Below are 23,795 nucleotides of genomic sequence, written 5' to 3'. Positions count from 1 at the left end.
TTATTATATATATTTTTACGCGTGTATTTTTATCAACATGCGTTAATTTGATTAAATGCTGAATTGAAAACTAATTGCAAATAGAATTTATAAAGCATAATTATCGAATATCTTTTTTTAAGGCTGTCACAATCGTGAATTAAGAATTAACAATCGTGTTAAATCATGCAAAATCCGCGTAAACGGGAATAAAATAAGCTCGAGCAACACCGATTTATGAGGAAGCGAATAAGTCACGCACGTCCTCCAAATCTTAAAATGTAGGGCCAAGATTGGGATAACGTAACCGTCATTCACCAGAATGAATCGTGGCGTCACATTTTTTTTCGGTAACTCGCCGAGCCTTTCGTGACGTGCAGCAATATAATTACAATATTACACGATGAAGCGATAACGTCATGCCACGACAGCGTGAGTTCGTTTAAGAAATATCTCCTTGTTTCGTTAAAAAATATCTCTCTCATTCCTTTTTCTCCCCGAAATCGCCGCTTTTGCTCGTCGTAAGTAAAAAAATTACGATTCTCTCTCTGCACGATTTTTCGAATCACTAGTTATTAGTTTGATATAAAATATAAAATTTTTTTTACGCCCTTCATTCACACAAATATTCAATATAATTGTACGCAAATAAAATATCAGATTTAAAATTCGTTTATGTTTGCGAATCAAATGCAGTTCTCCTAATGTGTTTAAATGTACTAATATGTTCCAATTGTTATATTTATTGCTACACGAATATTTCGACATTACAAAATTGTAGATCGTATTTTAATAGAATTTTAGAGAGATTGTTTCATCGTCGTGTATTTTGCTGTTTATTAGTATGAAATATTTGCGCGAAATTGTGGCAAGAGAAGTTATGTAGGATTTAAATCCTTATGCAATTTTAAAAGCACTCGAAATAGTGGAATATAACCGGGTGAACGTCATTCAATTTAATTCACTTATTATTATTACTCTTCAAATATAATCAGGTCGTTGAATGTCGCACACCTACGTTTTGCCTTGTTTCAAAGTTGAGTTGAGCTTCTCCATGTTTACCAGTACAACTTCTACCAGCGAAATCAACTTCCTCGAGCATATCGCATATGCGCATACCTAATTTTCGATATGACGAAATGAAATAAAGCAAGGTGCACCGACAGCTCGTTTCGCGATATGAGAGAAACCTATCATTTCCTCGACGAATGTGCAAAGCTAAAGAGAAACGATTTAAGTATAACGTGCCACTTTAACACGTCAACTTGAATTATATTCTACTTGCGAAGATACCAATTTTCTTATGTAATATGGTATGTGTGCCCCAAATTAAGCAAAATTTGCACGAAATATGACATTATGTCGCAAAAGTATCGACGAGAAATTATGACGTAAGTGATGCAGCAAAAATTGTTGCAAGATAAGATCGATTAAGCGATGTTTAATGTATAAGTAATGTATAAATAATGTATAAGTTATTTTAATAAATTTTTAATAAAAAAAAATAAAATTTTAACTATAATTAACACATTTCTTGCATAAAAATTCACGCATATTTTTCTAATTGTATATAAAATATCTCGATAAGAAATTTATATGTATAAAAATATCATGACATTCTTGGACAATTTTAGTTTCATTATTCGAATAATAAATATCTCATTTCACAGTATTTAGATATATGTAACAATGATATCAATAAGATATATTCTTCTACATGACTTTTCTAACTAACCGAAAATTCCGATGCGAATAAACGGAGGGTTGGCAAAAGCAAGAGGGAAGAAGGGCAAAAACTCAGTGCGAGGGGACGAAACTCTGTCTGTCAGAGAGCGTTTATATTGTATTCCACGTCACAGAAAATGGATTTATCCCCGCCTATGCGGCTTTGGATACGTGTGGCAAGTCCAATGGAACTCTCAGAGAGAATACTATTTATTCTATCTCATGAGTATATTAGAGCGAACTTCACCCCCGAACTTATTCTCTCGGAGACATTATTCCCTTTATTCTTTCGTAGATTTTCACCCGCCCATATAATACCGTACAAACTCTTTCTCATTACAACTGCTTCTTATTTCTTATCCACCATTAATCATCTTTCGACATCTTTTTTATCCTGACATTTGCACGTTAGTCGAAATGACAAAAACGCTATTTTATTCCAAATATTATTGAAATTATAAAACATTTTTCATAATTCATAAGTTGAATTTGCAAAGAAGAATATTTTTAAATATTATGCGTTTTTTCATGGTTAAAATAACTGGAATAAATTTTTCTAACAGGCAAAAACTCTAAAATAAAAATCATACGATTTTAATGGCACACACGTAAAGAAGATGGAAATCATAATTTTAAAAAATTAACAAGCAGGATATACTTACACACGTTAACGTTGTGACTCAATTACTAAATCGCAATTCTAAAAAAAAACTAGTAATAAAAATTTCATGGAGAATTATAGGGGTCAAGCTAAATTACATTAATTTAAAATCCATTAAGCTAAATGCGAACTGATCTTAGATCTTATGCCCAATTCCATTAGACTAAATAGTTCTATAAAAACATTAATCTGAAACATTTATCTTCACTATCTCATGCTATTAAGATGTCTGTGGAGCACAAAAATCATACATATAAAGTATATGTGTATGTGTAATATTATATAAAAAAAAGGAGGGATACGATTTTGCTTTTCCCGGGATATTAAACAGACCTAATGAGCAGTTTTTTGTTCCTAATGGACCGTCGGTACACACATACACATCGGATTGCGATGCATCTTTCCTCGATGCGCGGACAACGCGCGCTCAACGTGAAGTGGATGCGGGTACTTGAACGAGACGGAGAGAAGAGGCACTCTCGCGTGACTATCGAAATAACGAGCAGAGTAATAGTGGTAGCGGCACATAATAGCCGCGGTAATAGTGGTAACGGCGGCGGCACGTACCAGGGCTGCCTCGTGCTGCTGATATACACGAGATTTCTAATTGGCAGATCGTCGACTTTAATAGCGCTCGAGGGAAGATACGTGCGCGCATGAGAATACTCGATTTCTAATCCCGATCGGGGAAGAGCACATTTACATCATTCTCTGCTTTGCCATCGTCTAAAGCACGTACTCCTCCCGACGCGACGATTAAGAAAATGCTCCTCCATTTGCTATAATTGTTCCACTAATGAAGAAGGTTATCGCCACGAATCGTCCAAGATATTATATAATTATATTTCTTTCATTATGATATACAACATGATGAATATATTATAATGACGTTACGAAGTCAAATGCATTTATCTATGAAATTTAATTCAATGCTTTAAAAAAATCGTGCATCTATCTTACTAAGGCAGCTTCAAAAACTCATTGTATCGCATGAAAGAAGCTTTAGTTTAGCAAAAATCAGAAAAAAATGAGCGAAGTTTTTCTCAGGTTTTAGCGGAACGAAAATCAACTCCGCAACTCCTGGACATGTCCGCGAGCGAAGGGAGAACTTACGCGAGAAAGTTAATTCGGCATCTTTCCTAAAAAAAGATGAAACTTAATCACACGTCAGTCCAAGCTGGCTGTCCGTTCCTTCTCGCGCGAGCGCAACTTTCACGAATATCGGCAAAGGGAAAAGGGACTCCCTCTCCAAGTGGTGGTCCTCAAAGGGCGACTTATCCTTCCGGGTAGCCGTGCTTCGAGATCTGAGTCGATACACGTGCGGCGGTCGCATTCTGCATTCGGAAACGACCAGCTTTCTTTCGTTGCTGCCCGCCTCGTATCGAGAGTCGACATCTCGATGCGCGAGATGCATCGAAACGGGAACAAAATGCATGCACGTAAATGCGTTACAATAGAGTGGTATAAAATTGCCTGAAAATAAATATACAAATATGTGGCAGCCATCCAATAATATTCCATGTTATCTCTCTTTTATTCTTATCTATAGCGTTCTGTCGCGAAATATAATATGATTCTTAATGGCCGAGCGACGATGAAATGTTCGTCTTTAAGCTGTTTTATTGATTCGGAAAAAAAATTGCGTCGATTATATAACATTTATGCTAATATCGCGAAGATCGGACTCGATTAAATTCAGTAGTAATGTATGTCTATATAGATTTAATATCACCTGATAAAAGTTACCTTAACATGTTAGAAATGAGTCTGTAAGAACGCGATATATTGGATGTATACCGAGTTCCCAAGAAAGAGCCTGAAAAAAGGCCGAGCGATCAATCATCCATGCACGACGTATTGTGTCGTGCGATTTTTATTCGGTATTTGTTTTTTCATATCCATTTTGTTTACGAGATACCCTCGGCGTAATGCAGTGACGGGCACGATGGCGCAGCCGTGAGGAAGATGTATCGCCGTATCGCGAGGCACGAAAAGCGAATGTTTACGACGCGGCGAGCCGATCGCCTCGAATCTTAGAGATGGGGGATCACGAAACGAGATCGGAATGACAAATTATTTCCCCGCAGGAAACCCGGATTGTCATAGTCATGCGAGCCCGGATTAGCCCACGTAATCGACAAGCGATCCATCAGGATATAGCAATCCGACATCAAATGCGATCTTAATACGCCCGGATCGCGCATTCGATATTATACTTATCTTACAGTTTCTGATATTTATTCCCATGCATTCGAGATAAATCGTTCTAGCCAATCATTATATAGTCATTTTTGTCGTATCGTTGAATCTCTCTTATAGCTTGTAAAGCATTGTCTATAAATTTATGATATTAAGATCAATTATAAGAGAATAATATAAATTAATATTTTATTGTTTTTATTTCTTTTTCTAAAAAATGTATTTTTGGGAAAATATTTCATATAAAATTTATCTCATTTTACGTCAGATTCTCGATATATTCGGAATGGGTGATTTTTGATATATCGCGGAGACATAAATTTGAACATATAAAATGTGCCATTCAAACGTTTGGTACCACCCAAATAAAAGCAATTCCGAGAGCGAAGTGAATTGTGAAGAAGCTTCGAATGTGACGAGAATCGCTGAAGGAGTCGGTTTGTCTTTCGCTACGAGCGCTTTTTAGTATTTCTATCTCATACTATCGTTAAAGTTACGAAATATGCGGAAGAAAAATCACTTACTTTCTCAGTGTGCGAGCAAAAAGATATCCAAGGAAAAAAATGTGAATTTTGTTTCACGATTAAATTGAAATCAAAGCATTCTGAAAATAGCTAAGTTTAAATTTTAATTAAAGCTAGTGTGTTATGTTTGAATTAATGTGAAAATCGTATAATCAAATATTAATCCAAGTATGAATAATATTTTAATATTTTGATAATGTATTAATATTATTCTACATAATATATTATTCTACAATATGTTATTTCATTAAAAAATATTCCATTAAAATAATCCTATGCCCCAACAAATCTTTGCTTTACACCCATCTGCTAAATTTCATTCCGCATATCGGGCAAAAAAAAATACAAATTACAGAGATGCAAAAATTAAAAAGAATAATAAAGATTCTAATGTACCCGTATTCCATCGTATTCTTTTCTGCGTATTGTTAAGTATAAGTATTATTATGAAATGATAAGTTGACGCTGTAAAGAAAGTCTGACCGGGCGACATAATCTACATTCTCTTCGCCATCTCCTTCATAAAAATGGTGCATACTAGGCGTTGATCGAGTAGTCAGGATGATGAATGGACTATTGAGTTTGCACAAAGAGACGCTGTTGCAAGAGGTCGATCCTGCAAGATCGACTCTTTTTACATCGGGGGTCATTTGACAAATTCTATTTATGCGATAGCTTCTAACATCCGAGCTTACAGCGCGATACGTCAATATCCGATCGATTATTGAACCGATATTCATTTATGAAAGCAAATCGCAACAAAGGAAAGCACTGTTACCAATTTACTAGCATGTTATTATTTATTCATATTGTTATACGCGGAGATTTTAATATTATGGATAAAAAGATGCGACTCTCTTATTTCATTAATAAACTACATTTTATAATATAACACTTCATAGACAATATTCTGTCGACAATAAAGATTGAAAAGCTCCTCTCTCTTGTTATTATTAAGCGACAACAGCCTGCTTTGCTTGAAAGAAGACGGTAATATTAAGCACGCTCTTATAATCTCGAAAAAAGTAGCAAAAAGTGGTTGCTTCGTAAGAGCATGACAATAAAGAGCTGCTTACTATATACTTAGTGCTTCCTTTTCTTAAGAAAAAGTCCCTTTTAAACGGGCGTGATTTTAACGAAGAAGCAAAATAAAATTTTACATTCACGCAAAGTTTCGACCGAAAATAATTTATTCCGACGAATACCGATGAAATTCGCAAAAAAAAAATGCAAAGAATCCTGAAATGCGAGATAAGAAACCAGACGAATTGAAATATATCAAAAACGTATAACACGTCGTGTACGCGTTCGTAACACCGAGTTGTACTATTAATTAAAAATACAAACATCTACTTTCTAAACGCATCGTGGGGTTCGATGTAATTAAATTCACCGGTATTAATTATCTCTCGACCGACACACAGTGAGGGAGCTTAGAAGAGAGCATTCGAATCTCGCAGAGTCCTGAAGACAAAGAACAAAGGGCGGGAGTCTCTGTCGAGGACAATATTCCAAGAGTACCGAGGTCTACACGGTGCGGCTGAGACGCAAAGCTAACGTTAATTAACAATTAAAGTTATTACGTCCGTTCGGTTCCGGACGGACGACTTTTCTACTTATGTTCACTACGCGTGTCCGCGCGCACGTGAGCAAGGTGCGAGCACGTATGTGTATATGTCCGGAAAAGCCTTGCCTAGCACGTTCGAAGGCGGCACGCGCATACATTTGCATTTTACGACCCGCCTAATTGAGCCGTTCGTTTTATTTTGTCGCAACAATTGCCGGCGCGTACTTATACGGCGCATTTTGTCGTCGCCCGTTAGGCGATTCTGTGTTACAGATCGAAGCAAAAACGACGACGCCGACCGTGTCTTGAAGCGATAAAAAATCTTTGTCGTCGCAGAGACACGTACGTATTTATTTTTAGGGGCGAGGGTAATTCGTGCGACGGTGATCGGTGGAGCGCGAGGAAAATATATCGCGATTCTTACATGCTGAATTAACTATAATTAATTATTCCGTTAATTATTTTCGGCAAAGAAATAAGTTATTATTTATGTGATTTGACAATAAAATATTTGTACGAAATTTGTCGTTGAAATTGAAAGAGTTTGTATTTATATCTTCATTTAATTTAATTATCAATAAATTTCAATATCAATAAATATTTGATATTTAATTTTATTCATCAAAGCTTATATTTAAATGAGAAAAATATGTTAATGATATAATTATTTATGTAAATTTACTTAAAATTTATGAGCAAGACAAATATTCAGTCTAATTAGATCTTATAATATTGATTCTTAAAATATCTAAACATCATTTAAAAATAAAAAAAATGCCAAAAAGTATACTATATTATAGGGTAATGTTAACTCCATAATATATACAATTTATAAAAATTGAAATACTTGACCTATGATCAATGTACTGATATGTCTGCTTCTTTTCTGTCTCATATAAAGCCTAGGATCTATAATTAAATCTCCAAAATGATAATACTTGAGGACCGAAAGACTGTTAGAAAACCATTATAAAAGAGTAGCGCAGCAAAATAACAAAACATGCGCCTCCATAAAATCGCAAGAAAGAAGAATCTAGAAGAGAATTGTGATTTGTCAGGTGACTTCTACCTGTCGGCATCTATAATTGAATCTAAAGTCTACTCAGCCAAAGCACGATACAGGTGACATTCAAGGAACGAATAATTGTTTTATAATGCATTATATCATTCTGGTGAGAAAAAAATAATTCTGAACAGTTTTCCAATTATTAACATTTCTTTCATTTTTTATATATTTAATATATCCTTTATTAAAAAATAGAAGATGAAGATTTTATATAAAGAGTAAAAAATTTTCCGAAAATATTTATATTTATATTTTTCGTATGAATTATTATATTTTATTTTTCTGTAAAAAAAACAAAATATCTATGAGTATATGTATATTTAGAAAACGTGAATTTTGCAAATTGGAGCAATTTTTTAACAATTGGTTCTATTACGCGATTACATTTTCCTGAAAATTTTTGAAATTGGATGATATTTCATCACGATCGCGTACTAAAGGCAAAACTTGAATTTTTTTGTGTTGTATTATAAAATATCCAGCGTAAATGCGTGTAAAAGGACGGAGCACATGCATAAAATATAAACGCTCGATCCAGCGAATCGTCGAAAACGGCTGCGTGCGTTCACGGCCACAAAGCATTTCTCGTCTCGTGTTATTAATGGCATTGCCCGGTATTTTATGAGACTTCTTTTGCAAGCCTGTTCACAAACAGATACGGACGTTTCATTCCCAGCACATATGGTAGATGCCGACCAATTAAATATCGAGGCGCCAGCGGGAAATGTTTGCTTTTACTCCGCCGGATTGACCGATGCCTCAAAAAATTAGTTAACGTCGCGATAAATATCAACTTTTATTTAAATTTTGATCAATTATATCACGTTCAATTAACTATATTATACTTTTTTGTCAAGATGCGGCGATCGAACTTGTTTATGTGAAGCCGAGTGTAGTTGCTGCTCCGCTCATAAAAAACTTACTCTAACAAAATAAAATATGTAGTCGACAAATGAGAAAGAGAGAGAGAGAAAAAAGGAGAGACGCAAGAAGCTGTTTGCAAACTACTTAGATAAAGAAAATAAATAACCGTGCAAGTTGCAATATATGTACATATATGTACATCTCGTCGAAGTGCTGGCAGACACATTTGTCTAGAAATATGAGCCATCGAGAGACTGTGGTTCGGCACTGCGCTTTTTGCAAATTAAAAGTTCTACGCGCAACGACTCTCGCGTACATACATACACATATGAAAGGCAATATATATATTTTTTATTCCGAGAGAGTCCGCTCGTGCGTTTCGTTGACAACCACCCGCCGGCGCTCGTTTATATTTGTTTATCGATTGGATTGTTGCTGCGTGACAAAATGCCGGCGAGAGAAAAGAGTATGAAATAGTCATTCGCGAGCTCTCACCGACGACGGCGGCTTTAAATAGCAGAATTAAATTAAACGACAGAGATGCCGAATCGAAAATCGTAAAGCGTATAAAAGAGATCGAATTTATTCATTCCTAGGTTTCATATTTTTCAAAGAGCTCCCATTACAAAAGAAAAATTCGTAATTTAAATGTATGAAGATGAGCTTTGTCATAAATTATATATGCATATATATATATAATGAGAGCGTAAAAAAGATAGCAGAGTATGGGTTGAAAATTATTTATATGGAATTGTTGTAATCGCTTTGTCAAACGAAGATATAAATATATATGAATGGAGCAACTAGAATATACAAAGTAATTCTTTTTTGTATTTTCGTTTTATTAATTTTAAATGAATAGTTTTATCACTGTTATATATAGGTATAGTAATGTGAAAATTGAAAAAAAAACATATGAAAATTATCAATATAATTTTATAGCTATAGAGTTGAAGTTTATACTAACCTTTATTCCGCCACGTGATTGATTTATCAGAGATACACATAGTTTTGCGAACGGCATAACAAATCAGAAAATCGAGCGTAAAATAAAAGTAAAGCTATTTGTAGGAAAATTTTCCTAACATTTCGGCGTCGCACAATCATCCCTCTGATCGATTTCCGGAGTGAGATGACACGACCGACATATTATTCGACGCGACAGCGCATTTGACATAAGGATGACAGCGAAAGGGCGAATATAAAACGCGGATGTTCCGTCACATATGCACTGATATAAAATCACGCGCGGCCTAATTGAACCGATAAAAAAAGAGATCGCGCGCGATCTCTTTTTTACGACCGAAATCTGAGAGAGAATTCCTTCCTATATATAGGTATATATATCGTTTGCCCGCCGCCTTTCGACCACTGGCCGCGGTGATATATGAAGCGGCCATGGACCCCCCGTAGTCGGGGTTACGAACCTCCAAATTGATTTGAATCGTTCCTCGACCATAATGCTGGATAACTAATGACGCTCACGCGCTCCCGATATTCGGACAGGTACGAGATTTCACCAGCGCGCGGGGGTACGAAAATCTCCTGATACAATGGGATCGTAAAGCCATTTGAATTGCGTCAGGTCGTTTGATAGATCGTACGCACATATCGCTTTATATACAACGTGAAAGGAATTTTAAAGAAGGCAGAGCGTTATCATCAGAAATGGCTGAATCTTTTTTAAAAAAACCTACAAGTATATGTCAAACTTGTTTTTGAGTTTCCTGATTATATGTATTTTTTTTTTTTTTTTTTTTTTTTTTTGGAAATCGATAAAGCATCTAATACTGCGGTGATCATCTATAATACGCAATAATGAAATCGTCGTCGAATAAATCGAAGCACAAAGTAATAAGAATACAAAGCATATAGGAACGCGCGACTGATGATGTTTTTTTTTTTTTTTTTTTCACGTACATCGTTCGAAGTGCGACTTCAATATCCGCGATGCTTTAATCGGCTAATCATGGTACGCAGATACACGTTAATTGGCACACACTGCAAAAAAGACTTGATATACAGTCGGGGTGGTCAAAGTGGCCGAGCACAGTCCATCGGCGCATCGACGATATCAAATTGAAAAGTAATATCGGGACCGAAGTGTGACATAATTGCCTGTACATTGGTCGCGTATGCACGCACGTCCGGTAGGGTAATTACAAACTGCGGCTTCCCACATGTACGCGCTCGATACGCGGACCGGTCTTCGCGACGAGGCTTTTAATAATCAACCATGAAACTCGTTAAGATGCCGCTGGTTAATCGATATAATGCGGGCATTTCACCTCTAATTGGCGAAATCGAGGTCTCAATCGAAGCACCGAAAAAGAGTCGGCGACATCGTCGTCGTTTAAACACGTAGTTGTTTAAACATGGACAAAGGTGCGAATGTGCGCTTGATGTCATTAATATCTTTATTGTACCGCGAAGAGATATTTTTTTTAATGCAGAATTAATTTTTTAATGGCAAAATTTTTTTATTGACGACGACTTTTAAAATAGTCCTCAACGTAATGATTTTTTGTAAATCGATAAATATAATTATGTATGACAATTGACTCGAAAAATTTAGAATCAAGTATTAAGCTTTGATTATAAATTACGTCATTATGTGCACTTTTTAAAAATTTCTTATTTACGTCTGAAAAATTGTTGATCGTATCATATAAATTGAATTGGATTACGAGAAAAAAAGAAATTTAGAACTAGCAATTTAATGTCCAAGGGAGTGATCAATAAGCAAAGTAGATTACAAATTAAAACTTCCTGAAATGAAATACTTCTTTAATTTCAAGGCATTTCTCCCATGGACTTTAAAGCTTTTTATTCCAATGTTAAATTAAACCTATTTAGTTCTCCTCGGCTTTTTAAACGATCAATTACTCACTATTGATTACTATACTCAAGATAAATCATCGCGGTCGAAAATAACTTCGTTCATCTTCGGCAAAGTATATAGAAGTAATGTGAAAAACAAGATGTGCTTATTTTTTCAAAATAAATTGTTTCAACTCGCAGATTCTACCTGATGCATGTCGCCCAAGACTTGTGTCAAAGAGTCACATAATTTCGGACATTTTTCAAATGGATTTAAGAGCATCGAATTTTTTTTTTTAGCAAACCAATCAAAATGGAGACTTCCGTTTATCAATCACATAAATTGGCGAATAAATTCTCGACACGCTTTCCCCTATTTTGACAGCATACAATTAAAAGTAATATACGTGTATCATTTAATGCTTAATAATCGACGCATCAACGTACGATAAGCCGCATTAGAAGGTGCGGTATAAATGAGGACTTGACTGGATACGTGACACACACATGATGAAGCCGATACCGACAAGATACGCGTGACAAGCTGGTGGATACGTTTATCGATGTACAAATGAAAGACGAAGCAGATGTAAGAGAGAAAAGAGGAAAGATGGAGTAGAAGATATATATATATATATATATATATATATATATATATGTATGTATATAAGAATATTTCAACTCTCTTCTCCACACTTTCTTTCATTCATAATGAAAGAGAAAAAAAGAAGGATAAAAACGCAAAGAAACGTGGAAATACCTTCCCTCTCTATCTTTATATATATATATATATATATATATATATTATATATATACATACTTTCTTTCTCGCAAATTAAAATTAAAATCCTCTTAAAGCACTGCATGTGGAAAAAGTGGAGAAAGATAATACATGATAAGCGGGGGTAGCTTATTAAAGTAAAATATAAAGAAGCTAACAAGAGAAAGAAAGAGAAAGTATATTTAAAATTGTTAGATAAAAGAAAAGTTAGATGAAAGAAGAAAAAATAATATTTTTATATTGAAAGATCTAAAAAGAGTCCTTCTATATAAAATAAACTTATAATAACCGACTAGTATATAAAGAAAACACAGTTTATTATCTCTGTGCTAAAATTAACCTCAGTTTACTAATCATATGTGTACTATTCATTTGCCTTTTTAATGATGCAATATCACGCGGATCTATGAAGAGAGAATATGCATTGAAAAAAATCAATGTACTTTTATATGAAAATTACTTGTTCAGAACTGGAAAAATTACTTGACTATCACTGTAATTTTTTTCTATATTTTTAAAAGTGAAAATACATATTAATGTAAAAATACATGCAAAAAAATATAGGTAAAATTATACTATTTTTATGCAAAAATCATATAGAATTTTAAATTTACTATTTTTACTTTATTAAAACTTTATTTTGTAAGCATTTATTTATTTTATTTATAACGTTATTTTTATAGCATTTATACATTACTAGAATTTCCTACGTATCATTCCATGTTCAGTGAAATATTTTTAATCTTAAAAATATACAATATAAGAATATTTCATATAAAATTACATATAATCTGTAATCATGTAATTTTGCACAAATATTTTTTTCAGTGTGCAAGAAAAAAAGAAATCGTAGAAAACCGATGAAAATAAAATAATATCGAAGAGGAGGAATTATTATAGGTGAAACGAGGTTACACAACTATAGTATTATTTCATTAGACTAAATGTAAAGCAGAGATGACGTTCCTCTTACTCTCTTTCGAACTTGCTGTCTCTCCCTTACCTTCTCTCTTTTCTCTCTGCTGGTTCAGCTTTACGTCTGGCTTGGCAGGGGTAGAAAATAGGAGTTGGCCGAAGCGCGGTAGGGCGCATTTACATGATATGAATATAATGGAGAGGGCTGGGTCGTCGGTGAACTCGGGCTACACGAGAGAACGCTACCTGTTGAACGAAGAGTCCGGGTATCACCGGTGACCCACAGGATGTGCCCGGGATCGTCAACAGCCTCGTTGTCGGTTAGTAACGGATCATCCCGCAGACTTCGGTTCCTTATCGAATGACGGGCGAACGATCACGAAAATAATTTCGGTCTTAATTTCGCGCTCAAGCATATATGATTGTATATATCAATTAGACGTAATAAGAATTTTCATGAAATATAAAAGTTAAAAATACATGAAAAATTTGATACTTTACTATATCTATATACCCAGAAATTATTTCTGAAGCTGAAACAATTTTTAGAGCTAAAATAATTATAATCTCTTGAAAGCGAGATAACCATTGAGAATTGAAAGTTTCTCACGCAGCAGTTATTAATTTTGTTTCACGATGTAATTTGATGCTGGAAATGTTTTGACGTAAATTTTGCTTGTCGATGGGTTTTGCATCCTATCGGGAATAATTTTTCGCGGCGTGCAGTTTCTTATTTTCGCACCAATATAATTATTGCCGCTCATAGGTATACACGATATACCGCTTGTACACATAACGAGATAACGTCTTTCCTCGGCTCTCAAATTAAATAGGATACGTTTCCACGAGTAATATGTGTGCAGGCGTTTATTTACGTTTCGTTCCTCACGCATCCCATCTGCCTAATTAAGGGTTATCCGAGGATGTCTAATAGAATCCCAGCGTGCTATTGCGTTGCCCACGCTCTCTCGAGAGCTTCGACAACCAACACGAAATCCTGTATGCTATAAATATGCATGGGATAAAGCGCGCGCGTGCCCGATCCGACGAAAAAACTCCGAAGGGATCGCTCTCTTCCTTTTCCGTAATTCTGTAATGACGATCATATTCCATCCCTTCAATGTTTCGCGCGCGAGTAGAATCCCGATTAGTCATTCAGTTTGTGCGTTTATATTCTCTCTGAGAATTTTTCGACGAGAGTCGCGCTAAGGAGAAGCGAAGTAGCAAGAACGAGACACCATATAATAGACCACAGTCGCTTCCAACAATTATTACAGCCCGAAGACTGGCGTAATTCCTTACGGTTCCGCGATTTCGCAACCGGATTCACGCCCACGTGCCCGATATTATTTCCCGTTTTTTTCCATTACGAGCCCAACTATTCCGCGATCCCCGAGATTGCAATTTTGCTGGCGGCAGGCCGGGTTGCATCTCAGGAGACGCGAGACGAGCTGCCTCGTAAAAATCGCTCTCGCGACCCCGGAGCCAGAGGTCGGAAGTGAGGGACAGCGGGGTGGACGTGGGGGGTGCGAAACGCGAAGGGAAGGAAATGAGCGTGGTACAAGAGAGAGAGAGAGAAAGAACGGGAGAAGGAAAGAGTATCGCGGAGGCAATATAAAGGGGCAATAAAATCACGACGTCCGACAATACGAGCGGTCTTAGCCCACCGCCTTCACCTTATTCTCGTTCTCTCTTTCTCTCTCTCTCTCTCTCTCTCTCTCTTTCCTTCACTAATCCAGTCGGCATCCCGGGGATGTACAACCTAGGTCAATTTTATTTGCCGTGCGTTCGGGCTTCGTATAGACTGGCAACTCCGATGTGAAAGTTTTGAAATCTCAACTTTACGAGAGGCGCGCAACGGCGGAGTCCATCGGGAAATCGAGACCTCCATCAGAGTTCGATTGCGAGAAAATTTGGAAAAAAAGAGCGCAACCACTCTCGGCAACTTCGCATTCGTGTTTGTGAAACAGATTTACATCCGGAGCGTCGCGAAAACGATTAAAACGAAGCGGTTGACTATATTCCTGAGAAATCGAAACGCGAAGTGAACCAACGAACTCGGCGGGAAAAGTTCGGCAGGATAACATCCTAAACTTTCTTAAACTCATTTTCGCGTTTGATATCGATGTATGTGAAAGGAAATCTTAAGGACGTTATAGCTGAGGAATTGAAGACGACATGTATAGAGACGTTTCCGCAATATTTTCGATTACGATAAACGCGACGCAATGCTTTAAAAACATTATTAATTTATTTTTTAAACCCGACTGTCTGTATAAATTTTCTCTCTATTGTTGTACAATTTAATAGTCGCTATGTTTTTTCGGTATATTAGTCGTTTTATGAATACTAAGTTTATCTTTACTATAACAAAAATTCAATTAAATTTTAATATATTGAGAAATGCAAATTAATAATTGACGCAAAAACAGGATAATAATAGTACAGAAGTTGATATTAGACTTCAATGAGAAATACAATAAAGATGCAGCTAATTTTAAAATTTAATTAACATAATAAAAAATGAATAATAAGACATCGATCAATGCACTCGTGGAACACGATTAATTTCAATTCCCGTCGCAACTTCCTACGAGACGGTAACCGTCTTTTCTAAGGAATTGTTAAGGAGTAAAAGGTAAGAGGTATTGAGAAGAGACCGTTCCGTGGAGGACAGGCGTCACTACACTGACAAGAGTGCATTGAAATCATTGGAACACAAGACACGATCGCTCAGGCGCCCGCTATACCCTATTATACGTTAATGATGGGTTAGCTAACTGACTTGTAATAGTACAGGCTGTACATAACAATTTTCTGCATACACGTATATATAATATTCACGAGCGTTTTGTTTAGAAAAATACTGCAAAAATAAAAAAAAAGTTTTTTTCGAAAAATTGACAAGTCTGTTGGGAAAAAAGAAAGAAACGCGAGGGCGCGAAATCCTATTTCAACAATATTGTTCCGGCATTCGTTTATTTAATAACAATGCCCATGTCCGGTGTAAAAGGAAAAGAATATTTTTATATAAAAAACGGAAAATGTTTCAATAGACATATCGAAAGTTTGATAATCTGTATTTGAAAGGATAAAAAAAAAATAGATGCGGTATAGGTATGCAATATTCACTTTTGATGAAATTTAATTGGGAGAGTACGGAAGATTTAATCGAGATAAAAGGCCAAACCATATACATTACACGTACTCGATACAGTCGTGTCGTATTGAATCGTCCTTAAATCCTCATTGGATACCCTTCATTGATTAGCCAGCGTCATTACTTTGACCGAAACATCATTAAAACTCGCATAAGCCTAAGCCGCCGCGATCGCGCTGAAAGCCCAGGCTTAATATATATGCATGAACAGCCGAATATCCGAATAATAACAGTCCCATTCGCTTTGAATCATTTGCCAGTCCCAAAGTCCGGCACTCTCCCCATCATCTCGTCCAGAAAACTTTCGATTTTCAGCGTACATACATACGCTATTAAGCGCACTTCGTAATTAGTCCCCGCTAATAACTCATAGATTCACGCACTTTACACGTGCACACATACGCAAAGAGCTAATGAGAACAAGAGGGAATGTGAAAGAGAGGAGGCAAAGGATGGAGACAGGAGTACGAGCAGGCAGTCCCAAGAATGCCATTGTGCTTTACAATATCCACGAGCTATGAGCAAGGTTATTAAAGGGCTGAGGTTAAGGTTAAGGGGAAAAGACGGCTGCGGCTGCGGAACCTTTGGATAGATAAAGAGAGAAAGAGAGAATAAGAGCTTTCTCCTCGCGCATAAAACCGCGTGCGATTTACGCTCACTCGCGCAAGCTACGTATTTTCATATGGGTATGTCGAAAATATGCGGGTCGAGATCAAAGCTTAAGACCGATCTAACTGGAAAGGATACTCTCTGTAATGATGGTTAACGCGATACAAAATACGCCTCGTAAGATCAACTTTGTCGAGAATTGGGCTTTTGCACTTTCCATTTAGTAGCGGAACGAAGAATTAAACAATCCGTGAGGATTTAAAACCGAGTGTGTTATTCTACAGCTAACTGCGCTCGCATAATCGTGCGATTACCTCCGTTAAAACACGGGAAACCGGTGCTCGAAATGAGTAAGAGCGTAAATAGTAACATGTGAGATAATAGGATTATCTTATTTGATGTGAAGCGAAAATGTAAGCTTTTCGAGCGAAGGAAAGTTTGATTATTAGATTGCTCCAATTATTTAGCAACGCATTGCAATTTTTTTGTCAATTCGAATTAAATTTAAAGATAAGTCGACTGAAATAATTTAGAGTTTCCAGATAACGAGTAACATAGAGCAAACAAGCTATCGATTCGCGTAATAAATAATACTTTTGCAAGCAATGCTATATGATTGCATTCACGCTCCAAGAAGCAGGTCTGCTTGATAACGATGAAAAATGTCCGGCACTCGACTTTTTACATTTAGTAGTAGCGTAGATACGCGCTAACGGAATGCGAGCTCTGTACACGCGGTTACGATCTTGTAAATTGGTTGCTTCGCGAGCACGACGTAAGAGAGTATAAATTTCTCCGAACGAATAAAAATCGTGTAATAGCCGCAATAAACTTTCACAGTATTCAAACTTATAAATAAAATTATCCTTTTTTCCGTTCTTATTTATTAGTCATTAATCATCGATATATGCTGCAATTAATGTCTCGAAAAATTCATGGCATTTAAAAAGAATTAGAATTAATCAGACAAGCTAACATTCAACTAAGAACTTTTCGTTCTAAAGGTCTTTCGAATATGCAATATTAAAAACGAATGTTTACGCAATTCGTTTCATTTCTGTGCTTTAAAAGCACAATCGTTTTCTTTAAGGCACTCAAGAAAAAGAAAAATGCAATAAAATTTAATTGACGTTGAAAAAAGTTACGAATCGTCAAAAAAAAAACTGAGATTAAAATTACTTGTGCGAATAAATGATTGAACCCCCTAGCTTCTGTAAAATGATCGAAATTCCAATCGAATATTGTAGATCGAAATATTGTAGATTTTTCTTGAAAATCCCATCTTCGTAAAATAAATAAAGATCTATGCTCCAGAAAAGTTGAAGCGTCGCCGCACCAGCAGGTGCGTCGTCAGCATATTTGTTAAATTGAGTGAACACTGACCTTGCGAAGAACGCTGCGGCTGCGCTGGCCTGCGCCGGCGTCCCGGGTACTCCGCTCACGTTGTACGAGTACTTGGTCTCCTGGTACACCTGATACGCGCTCGGCGGTTTCGAATGCGATGATCTATGGTAGTAGTGATCACCGCTGTGGTGACTCTTCTCCGACTGTTGCTTGCCCAGGCCGTAACCTTGGACCGCGGACGCGGGCAGCATCTTGCCGTGACACTTGTCGCCCTTCTCGCACGAGGTGGGCGCGTGGAGAAGATGCGACTTCTCGTGCGCGGACACCTTGTCGACGGCGCCGTAAACCTTAAAGTCCGCGTAACCCTTCAGCTCGCCGTAATAACGCAGGTTCTCGACCTTGTAACCATGCCCGACATCGTGGCTCTTGGCCTTGCTGACCTCGTGCTTGTTGTAGCCGGCCTCCTGCGAGGCCGGCTTCATCCTTTCAGCACCACTACACTTGGCGACCGCTGCGGATTCCCCGGTACCACCGTGTAAAGCGGCCTTACCCGACAGCTTCTCGATCTTCAGCATCGATCTCTCGCTCGGACGACCTTGAATCGCGTCACCGCTACTGCCCCGATTCGACTCTGACCCGGTGTCCTTGTACTTGTCGCACGTCGTTACCTCGCCGCACGAACCGTCGCCGCTAACGTTCGAGAAAACATTACCGACGATCACTCCGCTAGCAATATTGCTCCCGCGAGTCTGATGCTGCTGCTGTTGCTGTTGCTGCTGCTGATGATGATGGTGATGATGATGACTCTTCACGGGTTCGATGTGGCAGCGTATGGATGACGGGGCATCGCAACCATCGTCGGTCTCCAAGTTCTCTTTACTATTGTTATTGTTGTTGTTACTACTGTTGTTGCGCGCGTCGCACGTTTTGTGGAGGATCCGTTGTCGCGTGATCGCGGCACGTGTTGCTTCTCGCGCGGTCGGCGTGATACTGGCCAGATTAGAGGGCGTCTCGGCGCCATGAGTGCCGGTGTGCCCTCTTCCCCCACTGGAATTACCGCCACCGCCGCCGCCGCTGCTGATGCTGCCACCCCCGCCGCCTGCACTACCACCTTGTCGTCTGCCCCTCTCCTCCTGCCGAATGATAACGCGACGTACTATAGTCGGCGTGTAGTACTACGATTCATGCACATTCTACCGTTAATGCGCCGGATATATATCAAACCGCGCCGCCACGTGAGTTAGGTACTAGAGAAAACGGAGTAATAATGGTTGAGCGCGATCAAAAGCGGACGATAGTCTCTCTCGTGTGTGCAAGAAAAATTACACAATGTCAAATAATTGAAAATAATTATTCGCTCCGAAATTTACGTCGTGTAATTTTTATATATCAATTTTCGGAGTAAAATTATTTTCCACGTGTGTATATATATATATTTTTTTTTTCATATAATTTCACATTGAAAATATTTTATAAAATTTGACGATACAATTGTCGGATAGCTTTCAGATCGCCTCTATGTCACTTAGTGATCATAACGGAATAACCGCGTTCTAACATCAATTTTTCAAGATACGAAACTTACCTGCGCCTTCTTAAAGTCGTCCTGCCGTCTCGACATCTCGACGTACTTGGGCGGCTCGACATGATACTTGGGCGGCGGTTCCACCGGTTTTGGCGGGGCTTCCTGATAACGCGGCGGCCTGTCGAACTGTCGATACTTGGGCGGATCAATGTATGGATTATTTCGATGGCCGCAGTAATTCGGCAGCTGGCACTCCGAGAGATCCGACTGCGAGCGATTCAGCTGACAATGATCCGACGCGTTCACCAACGCTTTTTGCTGCTCCTGGTGACTCTGCCTGCCGTGTTTCGCGACTTGCGACCTCTCCTGACCACCGGTGTGGGACTTGTCGTAGGACTTGGTCCCTTTCTCGGCCCGCTCCTTGCACGTCTCCGACTTCTCCTTCCTCTCCGGCAAGGCCGGCGGTCCGTCGATCTCGTAGAACGTCAGCTCTTTCTTCGGCTTCTGATGCGACTTGTCGTGTTGCCGCGGATTCTCCGCTTTCACAGGCGGATCTATCTGGTAGAACGTGAGCTCGCGAGGATCCTGGGACTTGGAGCGCGTCTCCTGATACAGATGATGCTGCCGTTCCGGCTGAGAGTGGCTGCGTGAGTATCGCTGATCGAGTCTCGAACCGTCCTGATACTTCGATCGCGCGAATTTATGCCCGTACTCGAGACACTCGCCGTACTTTAAGAACTGTCGCGGCTTGTACTTCTCCTCGAACTGCGAGTAATTGTACGTGTTGAAGCCGACTTGATTAAAGTTCCTGCTGAGATTCGAGGAATCGTAATTGGTCGATGTCACGGCTTCCATATTTATCTGGAACAGAATAAAGGGGAATAAAAATGTTGACGGTTTTGCTATTGTTATATTTTCTCTCCTCGGGCTTTTTATTACAGTACAATTTCAACGTTGCTTTATTCTTGAAATATATGCGGTTAACGATTGCGACATATTTCTCGACGAGATGCCGACGACGGGTAAACCACGAGACAAGCATCCGCGAAGAATTTACGTGAATCGCTCGACGAGCGGCTTCAAGAGAGACGAAGAGAGGCAAGAAGCTGAACTCGAGGCAGCCACGGCGGCCATAAATCGGGGAGGCCCGTCTTCTTAAACGCCGGAGTATTTAGCGCGAAACAAAAAGCCGCCGTGAGATAAATAAAATCTGACACCAGGAGGGCGTGCCGCCGCTATCCACCACATCGTGTCCTGAATAAAGCCTCGCTCGCACCAACGAAGAGCGACGAGAAAAGACAAAAATGATGCGCAAGAACCCCGCCGGAATAAACTGAGAGGGTTGAAGAAGGCTCGGAGATCGTGTCAAAAATCAAGTCGCGAAAACCGGTTCGCACCTCAAGACCTGAAAGCCGATCGGTATATGTGTATAGTCTGTCCCAGGAGTGTTCATGTTTCAGTTTTTGTTTTATTACTTTGAAAAGTTATTTTTTTAAATGATATTTAATTTAACTTAATGTTATCTCTTTAAATTAAACATCTTTGCAAACTTCTCTTGAGTTAAAATCCTGTAAAAAAAGTAAAGTTGATCTTAAATATGCGAAAGAGAGATGTCATTAATTTTTTCATCTTTATACGCTTATATAAAATTCTAGATTTTTATTTAAATATTGACACTCTGAGATTCCCGAGAGAAAATGATCCTAAATCGATGTGAATTCGTATATAAGATGAAACAAGTCGTGCGCGGAGAATCTAGGACCTGGGACACCCTGTATATACGCGGGATCACTTTCAAAACCGATGTATCCGAGATCACATGCGATCTCGCTTTCTTTCCATACGAGCCCCTATTCAGAACGCTGCGAGGCACGATGAACAACCGAGATGCCCGGACACGATTAAGTGGCGACTTCGCGAAAGTCAGCTCGCGAAGCTAAAGTAACGTCAACCTATCTCGTGCGCGTCGTGATAAGGAGAGAAACGTTCGATCCCGAAGATCCCAGATAATCGCGCGAAGTTAACGGGAAGAGAACGAACCGAGAAAATTATCGATCGCGGTATACGATCGTCTAATTCAGTTTCTCCGGGTCACCCGGTACGTGCTTCGGCACTTCGTAACTGCGAATCGGGAATGCCCCCGCGGGGCTGCAGTTATATATTACAGCTGGTAATGAAGACTCTCTCTCCGCGAGAGCAACGAGCTACCGACGAAGGCCTTGTTTATCGCCTCACCTCAAATATACAATTAACATGTTGAGAAAACGCCGAGAATATCACGTTATCTCCCTTTCTCTCTTCTCTCGTTTTCGCCTCGTCTCTTCTTTCTTCTCGCCAATTTCTTCAACCCCTTTTTCGACAAAGAAAATCCGAGACTGACTCGCGCACCTTTCACTTTTATTATCGTAGTGCTCGTTAGAGCGACCGTTCCAAGAATGTTAACCCGAAATTCGTCGCTAGAGAGACTTTAATGTCCCTCTATTTTTACGGAACTTTGCGCTTGTAATGCGAAAATGTGGCGACAGTGTCCGCGATAAATCCTAATAGAGTATGACGTAATTAATATGCTCATTCTTCAATTTGTCTAGCGCTTAGTTCAGGACGTTATTATTATCTCGCAAAATGATAAACTTGATTTTCCACTAACTATTTTTACACCTATTTTCATTCTTGACTGTATTTGGAGATATCCAACGCGAACTCGCTTTGTGTGTATATAATAATTTAGCGGCTATCTAATTATTTGGAAAATCAGATTTTGTTTAATTCATCTCCAATGTATTTATCCACAGAGATAAATCCGAGGCTTTATGTTTGCATATAGATAGCATGTAGATATACATGCATCAGGGATAAATACAGCTGCTGGGTAAACATTGCCGTTTTAAAATTTATAACAGATAAATATTCAAACGAATAAAACGTGCCATCGTATCAATAACAGTGAGTTTTGGGCTATCCATCTCGGTAGATTATTGGATTCTGCTTATCGTACAAATCCAATGACAGATAAAAAAAAATATGTACAACACCTCGAAATAAAATATCGTCGTCGGATATCGAATCAACTGTATATACAATTTCTCGAAACAATAAAAAATACTCGTTACTCGTTACTCCTGATGGAACGTTCTGAATAAATACGCGCGATGCACCGTGTTGACCTCGATGCAAGGATGCAATTTTTTTCGCCATTGATGCTGGATGACGTGTGGCATTATTAAATATCATTAAAGAGAAAACGTTGTTGGACTCGCGGGAAATCATATGATGAGGCTTGCACTCATGCCGAATAAATTTTATACTCATATACATTCGCGTAAAATCCTTGCATTGCTTCGATTTTGCTTTCATTAATTATTATAAAATCATATCACGCGCGATAATAAAATTATATATTTAAAATTTATTTCATGAATAAATATTTTGATATCCTAATACAATATTATTATTATGCAATCGATAATTAATTGCTAATCAAAATAATGTGACATTTGTCTCTTCTAATCAAACGATCAACTTTTGCATGTTTTAGTTCAACTATTTCTAAATGCCGAACCAATATTTCTAATATAAATACAAACTGATTTGTGCGACATAGTTTTTGCGGACATGCGACGTTCGCAAAATTGACAAATGCACTTCTCGTTCGTCTTCATCACTCATTTACGAGTGTAACAGATATGTTCCGATGGTAATGAAAGCGCAGAAAACGATCGCACGTTGCAGCCGCAAGCAATAACTCATTTCGTCGTATAATTTGGCAAGTCTAGGCCTCTTCGTAGGGTGTCGAAACTAATCGCGCAAGCATGGCTCGTCATAAATATTAATAGAATTTTTTTGGCAGGTTTTGCACATCGCGGAAGAAGATAATCATGTTGTTTACGCTGCCAATAACAAGCTCCGTCGTCGTCGGGTCTCACCGTATACGAGCGGAGTCCGTTTCGAAATGGGGCCCCATAATTACGGTTGCCGCTAAGATTATCCCGATGCAACCGGTGCCCTGTTACGAAGTGTCCGAAATAACCCCGTTTCTCATTAGATCGACGCGTGAAA

The 23,795-nt window shown here is 38.2% G+C and overlaps 1 protein-coding gene across 4 annotated transcripts in view; it reads right to left on the bottom strand.

Moving 5' to 3' along the window:
- LOC114944055 (uncharacterized) overlaps window positions 1–23,795 on the bottom strand; it is a 319,822-nt gene that overhangs the window by 198,428 nt on the left and 97,599 nt on the right. For all 4 annotated transcript variants that reach the window (XM_085482350.1, XM_085482351.1, XM_085482352.1 and 1 more), the window contains exons 4-5: window positions 19,800–20,600; window positions 18,254–19,347 (exon numbers count right to left, since the gene is read on the bottom strand). In XM_085482350.1, the coding sequence (XP_085338476.1) occupies window positions 18,254–19,347; window positions 19,800–20,600 (1,895 nt within the window). The remainder of the gene's footprint in view (window positions 1–18,253; window positions 19,348–19,799; window positions 20,601–23,795) is intronic.

Source organism: Nylanderia fulva, unplaced genomic scaffold (assembly GCF_048542155.1).
Source record: "Nylanderia fulva isolate GAGA-0341 unplaced genomic scaffold, ASM4854215v1 Scaffold20, whole genome shotgun sequence".
Lineage (NCBI taxonomy): Eukaryota > Metazoa > Arthropoda > Insecta > Hymenoptera > Formicidae > Nylanderia > Nylanderia fulva.
This window is presented reverse-complemented; position numbering and strand designations above follow the sequence as displayed.